Raw genomic sequence first — 12,801 nt, 5'->3', positions numbered from 1 at the left:
ATAACTGGCTTCAGTGCTGGTTCATGACCTGTAGCTGTGGCGCCAGCGCCTGTGCCCAGGGGCTTGGGGCCCTTGCTCAGCCAGTGACAGCACCTGATCACCAGCCACCTCTGTCCCGGTCAGGGAACGGCAGTTTTACAGAGCAAAGCCCTCGTCCATCCCCTTCCAGACAAACTCCCCCCAAAGTGCCCGTTCTGTCGCTCCCCTGGCCGGAGCTCTGTGTCCCGGAGCTCAGCTGGAAGCCTTGCTGAGAGCGCTGGCGGAGCGGCGGAGCTTCCCGGAGACTCTGCTCCTGGAGGCACGTGGCAGCGTGGGCGAGGGCGGCTCCGCCAGCTCGATGCCAATGGTGACAGTGAGGTCAGCGCTTGCACTTGTGGTGAGGCAGCCTGGAACACAGAGCGGGCAGGGAAAAAACAGGTCAGGACAGAAAAGCCTGTGTGCCTTGGAATAACCGCATGGCACAGCCCCTCCCCTCTTCCCAGTTCCTCCTCGGCATCACTGAGGTGAACCTGACATTTACAGGAGGAATTTGGCCAGGCACCTGAGGAACTGCGATATACTGCGCTTCCTGGAGAAATCAGGGATTTCTCTTTGCCAGCTCCCACAAGTGAGGAGCAGCCAGGCTGTGACAGGCCTCAGTGCCCAGGTGAGCGCTGAGGCCCCTGGCACCAGCACCTTTGGGTCTGCACAGCCCCCAGTGGCTCCCAGTGCTGCAGCAGCCCCATGGGACCGGGGGGAGGATACTCCCATCCTGCTCACTTGAAGCTCCAGCAAACCCACATACAATAGTTCTGTGTGGGTTATATAAAATTGTTTTTTGCTGTGTGTCACTAAGCAGCTCTTGTGTATTCAGTCTGTTACAGGGAGCTGGAAACGAGCTTCCCCAGCATGAGGACTCGCACAAAACTCCCTGGAAGATGTCTGGTGTCTCTGATAAAAAAACCCTAAAGAATCACGATTTCTTCCAATTTCACTACGTGACAGGACACCAGGTACCCTCATTACTGGTGGCTCACCCTAGAAGGGTCTCTGGGAGCCTGGGGGCTATGGGGTGTAACCTGGGGTTACACTTTGTTGTTCTACAGCCTGGAGTTCCACCTCATTTATTCCCCATAGGCCAGTACAACCAGAGGCTCGGGCTGGCTGAGTGGGAGCAGGTGAACACAGGGCCTTTAACTGAGACACAAATGACCAAAGCCAGGTGCAGCTGCTCCCAGGGACACACCCTGCCCTGCTCCTGCTGCTGGGGGTCTGACCTGTCCCAAGGCGCTTCCCAGAGGAACACCATTTCATCAGCTCCCTTGGGGAACAGTATTTTTAAACCGTGTTGCAATTCTCTCCCTAAGTGTAAACACAAGTTTTTTCCTACAGGTGGGAGGGAAGAACAGCCTTGCAGCCAGGTGAGGAGGGTGGAGGGAGGCTCTAAGCCCACACCAAAGGCCAGTGCCTGTGCCACTCCCGCTGAACTCCAGGGGGATGGTTGTGTTTGGCAGCACAGACCTATTTCCAGTTCAACACCTGGCTCCGTTCTCTGCCTGTGCCTTTATTTGCTGTTAGTTCCTGTGCCTGGCCAGTCCAGGGCTCTTTAATCCTCCCCTCACCTTTCCTAGCCCGGGTGACTCCCAGACATGCACAAATCACCCCAAAGCCTGGGCAGGGCCTTGGCTGAGCTGCCCCTCAGGCACAGGTGAGCAGGGCAAGCCTTGCCCTCCTGGACAGGTAGGGATGAGCCCTGCCCCTGTCCCAGGACAAAGACCCACGGGGGCTCTGCTGCGTTTTCAACACGAGGGGTGACCTGTTCTGCTTCAGCAGCTCTGGGCTATTTGAGTGACTCAAAGCAGGAGTGCAACAGCAGCAGCCAAACCCAAAGTGTGAGCCCCCTCAGCCAGCCTACAGCCCCCGTCTGCATCTCAAAGACAGCCATTACTTACCAGATTGGTACTTCAACACAACTGACTGAGGGGAAATAGCACATTTTAAAAAGGTGGAAAATGTGACTTAGCCTGTAAAGGCATTTTCTGTGAAAAATTCGGAGCTGTCAGTTTTGGATTAAAAACAAAACCTGTGGTGCTGCTGGCTGGGGAGAAAAGTGTGGGGGAGGGAAGGGCTGCGAGGGAGGTGTCGTACTTGACATTCCTGCAGTGTGGTAGAATGGCAGATGGTCAAAATAGTGCTGTTTTCCCCAAATGGACGAGCTGAAACAACGCTCATGTGAGGGCTGAACAGTGGCTGATGCCTGTGACAAGGGGGCAGGTGGGGCTGTGGCCAGGCACACCTAGGCCAGGAGCACCCGCAGCACATCCGCCTTGGAGCCAGAGCATTCCGACAGTCCCAGCTTCCTTCTGGCACGTCCCGAGCTCTGCAGCCCACCTTGCAGCTCGCTGAAAGCGCCGTGATTGATGGGGAGGTGGCAGCTGCACAGTGAACAAGTGACAACTGCCTGGAGAAAGGCTCCCATACCCAGTGTTCCCATTCCCCTCGTAGGCTGTCTGGCACAGGCTCTAATGACTTGGCCGCCTTGCCAGGGGAGCTGTGGAGTCGGAGAGGGGGCTCTGCGTGCTCGGCTGCGCCCACGGTCGGCGGTGGGTTGGGGTTGGGATGCTCCTGTGCTATGGAGGAGGGTGTTTGCTCCCTCACTGTTCTTTGTTTGGGAATGTGCCTGGGCAATGTGAAATTACCAGCAGTGAAAACCAAACAGCAGTTTGTAAATACAAAATAGTAAATGATAAGGAAACCCACAAACATCAGTTTCTGACTCTCATGGACCAGTGGAGCCCTTAAAATTCAGAACTCATCCAAACAAGTGGAATTTACACAGAGGGAAGAAAGCTGCCTGGCAGCTGCTCCCTGCCTGTCGCACGGGTGAACATGGTGGCAGGGGCAGCCCCACACAGCTCTGTGGGCACTGGGGACAGTGGCCAGCGTGGCTCCTGGCTCAGTGCCCGTGGCTGTCCCATCCCTGGTCACACACACCACCAGGCCCTTCCCTCAGTGCCCGTGTCCCTGTGCCCAGCAGCAGCCGCCGGGGCAGCGGGGACCATGCGGGGCTCGGGGCGCGCAGAGCCAGAGCGGGCAGGGACAGCCAGAGACAGACCCAGAGGGCCCCAGAGCCACACGGGCACGCTGAGCAGAGGAGGAAGAGGAGGAGGAGGAGGAGAGCTGTTAGAGGTGAAGCACAGCGGCAGCAGCAGAGGGGCCTGCGGGAAGCGTCGCTCTTACCTGCGGCCATTAACGAGCGTTACACACTCTAATCTAAAGGGAGAGAACACAAAACCGTGTCAGTGCAGGAGCAGCACACCCGGGACCCGCTGCGCCAACGGCAGCCTGGCACGGCACACGCTGGGCACCAGCAGAAGGGCAGCTCAGGAAGGAGAGTTCCCCTCAGCCCTCGGGGACCTGGAGAAATGGGGACCCACACGCTTCCTTCTCGGGTCTGTGGATTGAAACAGTCAAGGGAGGGAATGCTGGCAAAAATGGGAATGAATAACCATTGCACTTCAGCTTTTGCCAAACGAGCTGCCATGGGACGGTGGGTGCAGCTGCCTCGGCTCCAACTCCAGCACCGTTGCTGGTCACACCATTTCAAACTGTGTAAGATATGAGGCTTCACAGAGACCTAAACCACTGGGACACTGCAGGCAGGTTAAAACCCCAGGAAATGAGCAGTGTAGGGCCTCTTACAGGTGAGGCCTGGTGAGGGAGGCTTAAGATTTTAAAATAAGTTCTTTGCAGGAGGGGATTAGAAATAGAGTTAGGAATATAGATAAAAACACACTTTAAATGAAATTGTTTTGTGGGAAACTAGAGAGAAATGGCTTATTGCATCTCAAATCCACCAGAGAGAACAAACCTCATTTCTCATGCCCTGCCTTGCCAGGGTAGGTGCTCTAGGAATGACCTTTCAGCCATTTCTCTCCTCCTGAAGTAGCTGAACACCTCTGAAAGCAAGCGTGGGTCTCCATGACCTGTAAGGATCCCGAAGCCTTGTATTTGAGAAGACCCATGAAGTTGTCACATGGGCTGTGTGTGACTTGTTCCAGCCCCCCATTAACCTCTCAGCCAGGTCAGGGCTCTGGAAATCTTTGTTTTCCTTCCTAGTAAATGTGAAGGTCAGAAAATTCCAGAGAGAATCACTGTAGTAAATCTGCCCAGTATTCCTGCTTCCCACTTCCAAGGACAGGCTCAAAGTACACTGTAAGCAGCATCCTGAGCCTGCGTGGAAGAAATCATCGATAACTGAAGCAGTGGCTGTGCTAATCAAACACATCCTGCAGTGCCTTGGAAAGCTCTAAGTGAAGCAGTAAGAGAATCTCAAACTACAGGTTAATCAGGGGCAGAATCACCCCTAAAATAGCATTCACAGTTTCCAGGAAGGAGTGCCTGGCACTGTCACAGGCCCAGCCTTGACGGTTTGAGGGATTTGGAAATAAACCCTAAATGTACACATCGAAGTTCAATTAGTCAGGACTTGGAGCAGCCGCTAATTAGTTCTGCACGGGTTGGCCTCAACTTCAGCCAGGGGGAGCATGGGGTTTTGGGGGTGTCACAGGTGGGGCAGCCCAAGCCCCTGGCCCGTGGCCACAGGACAGCTCTGCTCCAGCTCTGCTCCAGCTCTGCTCTGGCTCTCCATGGCCACCGAGCCAGTGCCTCAGTGCAGAGGGAAAATGCAAAGGGGCCACATTGCCCGGAGCCTTCTCCGAGCTGACAGCTCGAGCAGCTGGAGCTGTCACCCGGCAGGAGAGATGGGCCTGTCAAGCTCATATTTTCTCCCATCCCAGCACTGATTGCTTGGAGAAACCCTCTCTCTCTGCCTCCTCTCCCGGAGATCGGAGCTGGGGGAGCTCCCTCTGAGCCAATCAATTACATGGAAAAGGCAGGGGCCCAGGCTGAGAGCCCTAATGTGCCCCTTCCCTGCTGGAGATCCCGAGGGAACGCCAGGCTTGAGGGAGAAGCAGCCCCAGCACCTGCCCTGCCTCGGGGACAGGTCAGCACAGGGAAAATGACCCCTGTGCCCAGAGCAGGCAGCCGCTGCTTTGCAGGGAGCTGCAAAGGAAGGATGCAACTTCCCTAGGGCTCTGCAGGGATCCAGACCCTCCGGAGCCAGGCCTGTTCAGCCACAGGAGCTACGGGGGGACAGAGCTGCTGCCCCAACAATTCGTGGTAACTGTGACACTGCTCTGTTTAATGCCAGACCATTCCTGCCCCTCACAGGGACACTAAGGTGGCAGCTCTGTGGATGAGGGCAGAAAGCCACAGAGGGAACACTGGTAACAGAGAGCACAGGGGCAAGGAGCAGCCCCCGAATCTGCCCCTGAGGGCAGCCCAGCAGCAGCTGGGACAGAGGCTCCAGTCTGCTCAGGATGTGGAGCTACCTGGATTAAACAGAGAGGGAAAGCCAGACAGGTCCCTGCACCTCCTCCTGAATACTCACAGGGAAGGAGGAGAAGAGAAAGCCAAATCCTGCCTCCCGTGGTAACTCTTCTGGCTCCCCTGCTCCACCTCCCTCAGCTTTTCCTCTTTGTTCACTGCCTGGACAACCTCCACCATGGCAGCACCTGAGTTCCATCTCACCTGCTGAGCACAGGCTCTGTGCTAACGACTCAATTCCCAGTCCTTCCTCCCACATCAGAGTGACCTGTCCCAGACCAGGGAGGGCTAGGCACGGAGGATGGAGCCCACAGCTGCCCCTGGCAGACAGTGCCAGCGCTGCCTCCTCTCCTGGCGGCAGTAGCTGAGCCGTGGCTCCGAGCAGCCAGGGCAGTCGGGAATTTCCTGAGTCCCAGGTACTAGAAATTAATTGTTCCGTTTCAGGCAACACTGACACACGGATCAAATCTGACCTCGGCACATGCCACACGTGCTGTGGTATCGCGGCACAGCTACTCGCTTTCAGATGTGTGGTTTTTTACTATTCCCCAAAACAGGCAGAAATATTATATATGCAGAACCTGGAGAGACTTTTATTCCACCTGTACACAGATCTGACAAAACACCCTACAAGGAAAACACCTTTTTTCAAGGAAAAAGATAAAAGCACAAAAACCCCAAAGAAGTAAAAAACAAAAACAGAAAAACCACACCAAAGCAAAAGGAATCCTGGCTCATCGTTACAAAGGAGCATCAGTCTGGTTAACGCAATAGTTACTCTGGGTTTGGTTTTGTTTCTGTCAAAAATACATTTTAAATCTAGATGTCAAATTGAAATATTCCTTTCCCTTTAAAGTGGGAAAGATAAAGCTCAGCACTGACCAAAAAGTGGTTTAAAATAAACCAGATCTGGTTCCTTGTACTACAGGAACTTTATGCATGTAAAAGTCTGGAGACAAAAGAAAAGCATGTGTCACCTTTACAACAAAAAGCCTGCAAAATCTCGGTTTTATGTAAATCAGCAGGCAGGCTCCCGAGGCTTTAAAACCAGGGAATGCTGAAAACCTCTATAGTTCCTCAACTCAAGTGTTGCTCCTGGGCAATGCCATAATATTCATTAAAGAATCCATTTATCAACAGATACCACATGTCTGAGTTTTCCAGCACAGTTTTCCTGACACTCCACTGAAAAGGATGCTTTAAAAACATTAAGCTGGAACACAAGAATCCGGGATGCTTTGCCTGCCCATTCCACAATATCCATTAGCAACTAAAAAAGCCAAGATTTACACTATATCCTCCCTGATAACGTTGAGCATTGTGCTTTATTTTCCAAGTCATTAGCATGCACAAGAATGACCTCATGGTGAACAGATGCACTTGGATATGGCAGTGATTAGATCAGTCCTCTCAGCAGTCAAGTGTGCCCGTTCCCATTAACCCCTGGAGTGCCAACGGCAGCGCTGCAGCTCCGGGGCTCCCTTCAAACAGAAACCTGCCCTGCGAGCACAAACCCCTCGCACAGAACCCTCCCATGGTGGGCAAGCTATGATTAGGCAGTTACCCTGGAATACCTGGCCACTTCCACTTCCTAAGGGATAACACAACGCTTCTAGCTGCTGATCTTACACTAAAAAAACCCCAAGCCCAAGGCAGCCCTTTGAGCCACAGAGGCAAAGTTGGGGCACTGCTCTGTCTGTGTGTGCCCGCTTCAGCTTCACCATTTTTTTAAAGAACACACAAGTGTTTTGTTGAATAACTGTTTCTGGTTTTGGCTGAGGGAGCAAGAACAGCAGCTTAAAGCCCATCCTCTAAAAGGAGAGAAATCTGCAGAGGGAAAGGATGAGAATAATTCAATAGTGTTGGATTATGGAGGATTTCCTGGGCTGCCTCTCAGACCCAGCCTAATTAAAATACAGCATGTAATGCACCAGTTTAACAACAAAGGGCCGTATTCCCAGCTTTTGTTCCTAATCTGCACATCCCCTAAATGAGTTCAGGGATGGCCATTCTGCCTACCCGGCTGCTTTCAGCGCTGAAGATAGCCAGGGCTATCTGTGATCCTGCAGTAGCCAGGGCTATCTGTGAGCCGGGCAGGGAGTTTAAGGCTCCACGCCTGGAAACAGCAAAGGAGATCAACTGGATGATTTTCCTGCAGAAAATGCAGCACCTGCAAGACTGTTGGTGACAGGGAGACTAATCCAGGGCAGGAAACCCACATCCGACCTGAGTCTGGGGGATGCATCCCCCGGGGCAGCATCAGAAAATGCAAAAACATGCAGTTCAAATCATTAGATCATGGTTAGCAACACCCCAGTGATGTGTGTCAGCGAGAGCTACGTGTTCAATTCATTTAATGGTCCTGATTTCTTCTTATGACTACTGAGAACAAGCTTCATTTTAATAAAAAGCACACTTACTCCTTGACCTTTCTGCTGCACACGTGTATTCGCAGCGCTGACAGGACCACACCTGAGTGGCATTAAGAATCAGATCAGATGAGAATTAATCTTAAATTTACCTGAGGAGTTTACACTCGGCAGGGTTAGCAGCACCAGCTGGCTTGTCACCTGTGCCAGCTCCATGAATCCCACAGAATCATCAAGGCTGGGAGAGATCTTCAAGACCATCAAATCCAGCTACCAACCCAGCACCACCATCATCACCCCTAAACCACGTCCCCAAGTGCCACATTCAGACACCTTCTGAACACCTTTAGAGGCAGTGACTCCAGCACCTTCCTGGGCAGCCTGTGCCAGTGCCTGACTACCTTCTCAGGGAAATTTTTTTTTTCATTTATTGCTCCCTGATTTCAGAATAGAAATTCCCTTTTTACATGGAGAAAAATGCCATCCATGTTCCTAAGCAGCACACAGGTGATTCCTGCAGGTGTTAGACAGGCGGGTCTATGCCTGGAGCAGGACTGCCTGCCTGTGGCACAGGCTGCGTGCTGGGAAACAGCTCCCGAGCTGCCAGGGCTGCATCCAGCCTCCCTTCCAACTGCCAGGGAGCATCTGATGGAAAACACATCCCGATGGCCATGGCTGACACTGCCCTTGCTCATCACTGACTAAATATGCAGGTGAATCAGTAGGTAACGTGAGGAGACTCTCTGAAGCAGAGATTCTGACACCAGAAGTCATGGCCAGCCTCCAGTTCATGAGCGAGAAATTAATTCTGAGGTTCAGAAGTCCAAAAACTGGGACCTGACTGGGGCAGGTTTTACAATTAAAAGCAATTAAAATAATGAAATTATAAAACCACATCCAGGCTACTCATGATTTAACAGTGTTCTGAAAACCTCAGCTACTGGGAGGTACAGTAGCTTTAAAACACTTTAACCAGGTCTGGCACACACAGCATATCCCAGCCTTCAGAGAGTGGCACTGCCGAGGGATCTGCCCCGTCAGACCACATTTGTACACAACCAGAGCACTGTGTGCTCTAAAAAACATGAAAATGAGACACAATTATGCACAGAGCAAAACATTTAAAATAGATCAATATATCTACGTTTCTATTTGCTGATATGTCAACAGATAAACGATTCAAGTGCTAACAACCAACCCTGGGCACGCGCTGCGCTCCTATTGAAACGGGCCATTTTTTTGTCTCAGACTTTTGGCAGAGTGTATAAAAGAATTTAATGCACAGCTGTTCTACTTTTTAATGTAGGAAACATTAATCAAAGCTTTAAGTTATAAGCTTTCCTAGCGTTGTTTAGTATTCCAGTTCAGCAGAGATCAATAGATCCATCCCGTGTTCCCTGACGCCTCTCCAGGACGCAGAGGCGCGATTATGTAAATGGCCCCGGCTCCCTCCCCTCCTGCCAGCGCTTATCTCCAAAGCCTTCTGCCTGCTGCTCCTGGCCACCACTGCCCGGCCCGCACAGCCCTCTTATCTCCTCACAAAGCTCCGAGCGCGCCAGGACCGGAGCCAGGAACGCTAGACAATGCTGCACGGCTGGTTTTATTCCTAAGTGATTTATTCTAGCAAATTTAATTTCTTCCTTCAATGTTTCGTTTAGATGGAAGATATCTGCTAACAAGTCGGGCTAAAGAGAAATAGAGCAGATGTCCTGCAACGTTTGTACAAGTTGGAAATAATCTATTCAGCAATCCAAAAGAGAAGCAGGGGATGATTAGAAAGTGCCTGTGTCACCCTATGAGTGTCAACAATGGATTAAGGAATCTTTGTTAGAGAGTCCAGCACACAGTGACAAGATACTTTCTGGAGGCTGGAAAAAACACATCTTGAGGGCACTAGAAATCTGCATTTCAGAGCAAAAGATCCCTTTCAGAAGAGGTTCACTTAAACTCAATGAACCAGTCAGGCAGCGATTCCTACCTCACTGACCACACACTAACCTAAATCTCCACAGGGCACACGAGGAATAAATGCCCGGAGTTTGGCACTGTGCTGTCACCTCTCAGGAGGGCTGATGAATGATGAGCACTGATGTGTGTGTATACACCCCCCCCACACACATATATCCACACATCCATTAAAGCCCCCAAAGAGGCTCCAGGCCAGGTGCTGGAGGGCAGCCTGCAGTGTGCTTGTCTGCATTGAAGGGACGCGCCCGCATCCCGCCCGCCGCTGTGATTCCCTAACAGCACCCCGTTCCTGCGTTTCTTGTGCATTAATCCCTGACCCTGGTAGCTCAGCAGCATAATCCCCATTTAGCATTAGCAGCAGCTTCCCCTGCGAGGAACTATTTTTGATAAGTGAGCCCCAATTCAGACCTCGCTTTTGAACAACATATTCCCAGCTCAGCAAGAACCCGGAGTCCTGAATGAGCTGGAGCCCATCACTGCAAGAAAGTTCATTAACCTCGCCGGAGTCGGGGGTTAACAGGATAGCTGAAGAAAGGAGCAGACTGAATAGCTCTGATGCAAAACAAATTAAAATGAATGTCATCATTCCTTTTGATATTCATTAGTTGATTCAGGGGAAGAATGGTCTTCTTAAATTTGCAAGCATTTATCTACAAAAAACAGGTGTACATCTGCTGCTCAAGTGCTTCTTGGGGCTACAGAGAAGAATAACGTGCAGAGACTCACCAGTTCCACCGAGGGAGTAGCTGGGAGAGGGAGAAAAGACCTGAGCGGCAAAATCCTCAAACGTCATCACCTCTTTGTGGTTCTGGATGATGGCTTCGAGGTACAGAGCTCTCTCCTCGTAGCTGCGGTGGCCCCGTTAAGGAAACGTGTGTGCAGAGCTGAAGGCTGTCCCACGGCGTCCCTGAGCACCAGCCCCTCAGCCCCACATCCACGCTGACCAGGCTGCAATGGGTAGGGAACGGGGGGACCAGAACTGCCCAGCAGTTCTGAACAGGAGCAGTGAGGAGAGGACACCCTTCAGGGCTGGAAATTCAGGGTAACACCTCTGAGCTTCATGACTCAGAAACAGCAACTCGGGAGCTGCCGAGGGCAGGAGCAAACCCCCAGACCGCAGCTTTCCAAACCAGAGCCCACCGTCACAGACGGGCTGTGGCACTATGGGAAGCCCTGGCACACAATATTCCTGTTCCAGTGACTAGAAAAGTGACTAGATTGGAGAAACAAGCTATGGGACAGAGGGGATCAACCCCCCCACATTCATTTGATCACTGGACTTCTCAAAAGAAATTAACCACAATAAACACAATTCTGAAAGCATGACAGTTGTATTTAGGGCAGGTGCTGGAAGGTGCAACCCTATGTATCCCAAAGAAACGATGGACACTGGACAAACCCAGCCCACAACTTGCATGCATTATGGCCTGCATAATGCAGACAACAAAGCGAGCTAACATGGAGACTATTGCCTTTTAATTAAAACTCGGCAACCTGGAACACACAGCATTCAAATGTGTAATCAAAAACCAGTCACCAATAAAACTTACAAGCGTAACAAGCTGAAGCAACTTTCCAGCTGTCTTAATAGGACCCCTGCTTGCAGCAGCCTTTCACAGCGGAGAAAGCAAATCTTCCCCTTTTGTGTGCAGCTTCTGTCTGCTCAGAAGGTGAATCATACACTTCCAATAACAGGATAACGCTTGGGACAAATCTACAATGGGCTGGAGAGCCTCACGTATGACTTTATGAATTAGGGCTCGCAGGAGCCAGGGTGACATCTCATTCTCCGTTTCCTCAGTGAAAACAAAAGTTTTCAGTGCCTCATTGTGCTTCTGTTACGGGGAAATGCACTCGAGCTCCACAAGGCTGTTCAGTGGGAGCAAAGGCCAAGCTGAATTTAGAAATTAGGAGCAGGAGAATAACACCAGTGACAACAGAATGCAGGTGAGGGTATTTAGAATTGAAAAGCATTACTAATTAATATTGAAGTGCCATTTGTAACTTGCAGTACATTAACAAAACCACTCTGAAACAGTATTAAAAAAAAATCAGAGTAAAGCAGTGCTTAGAGCCAGGAGACGATGGTCTAGCGTCGACCTTGAGGGGAATAAGCAAAGCACGTCTTCATTGCATGCAAGTTCCTGCAGGCGTGGTGGCAACAAAAGAAAGAGAAAGAAAAGAAGAATTTTGCTTTTAACGCTTGCAGAGGACGATTGATATGTGATAAATCTTCTTACAAACTTCCCGTGGAAGCCTGGAGAAAGAAAATCAATAGCCAGCATTTCAGCGTTTGCACCTGCTGACAGCGTTATTTGCTCAGTTTTCCTCCCTTCCCCGAAGCCCGGGAGAACACATTCCTGACAGCGCCAGCGCCAGCCCGCGGCGTGCGGGGCTGCCTCCCCATTATGGGCTGAACTCCTGATGACTCTTGTTAATGAATAGGCTGCCAAACTTCCTCGGAGAGGAGGCACACGCCTGGGCCCTATTCTAAAGGGACTGACGGATGCCATTCACTTCTCATTATGGAGATGCTGATTCCTCGGCGCTCGGCTGTTGCCAGGGCCGTGCGGAGCGGGCCGGGCGAGCGCCGGCCGGGAACAGCGGGACGCGGGGGCTGCGCGGCCGTCTGGCCCACAGCCCCTCCGACACGGAGCTGGCACGTGCTGGCGCAGCGGGAGCAGACCCAGGCGTGACAAATTGCTGAAAGGGCTCGGCGACACCGGGGGCTGACGACCACCTGAGCCTGCGGGCCGGCCGGCAGCTCTCGATTCACGGCCGGGGCTGCGCGTGGGCCGCTGCAAACCAGGCGGGGGGACGGCAAAGGCTTTTCATGCTCTGCCTGATAAAGCCCTGCTGGGTAATGAACGGCCGCGCACATCGCACACATCAGCACACGCGGCCACCGCGGGCACACCGCAGGCTGTGCCGCCTCGGTAAGTGCTACACGGAAAAACACAGCGAGGACACGCCGACCGGGTTTGCTCTGCACCCTGAAAATGCCTATTGATGAGCTGGACGGTGCCCCTCGTCACACAAAAGACTGGGAAAAACCCCTGGGCTAAACAGCTGGGCAGCTCCAGGAGAGGCAGCTGAG

The 12,801-nt window shown here is 52.0% G+C and overlaps 1 protein-coding gene across 1 annotated transcript in view; it reads right to left on the bottom strand.

Annotated features, from left to right (window-relative positions):
• Positions 1-231: 231 nt before the first annotated feature.
• RALGAPA2 (Ral GTPase activating protein catalytic alpha subunit 2) overlaps positions 232-12,801 on the bottom strand; it is a 92,421-nt gene continuing 79,851 nt past the window's right edge. Inside the window, exons 39-40 of the mRNA XM_029961651.1 lie at positions 10,431-10,552; positions 232-386 (exon numbers count right to left, since the gene is read on the bottom strand). Of these exons, the coding sequence (XP_029817511.1) occupies positions 232-386; positions 10,431-10,552 (277 nt within the window). The remainder of the gene's footprint in view (positions 387-10,430; positions 10,553-12,801) is intronic.

Source organism: Manacus vitellinus, unplaced genomic scaffold, assembly GCF_001715985.3.
Source record: "Manacus vitellinus isolate BGI_N305 unplaced genomic scaffold, ASM171598v3 scaffold_38_pilon, whole genome shotgun sequence".
NCBI classification, from domain to species: domain Eukaryota; kingdom Metazoa; phylum Chordata; class Aves; order Passeriformes; family Pipridae; genus Manacus; species Manacus vitellinus.
Note: the sequence above shows the minus strand (reverse complement) of the source record. Positions and strands in the feature narration are given on the sequence as shown.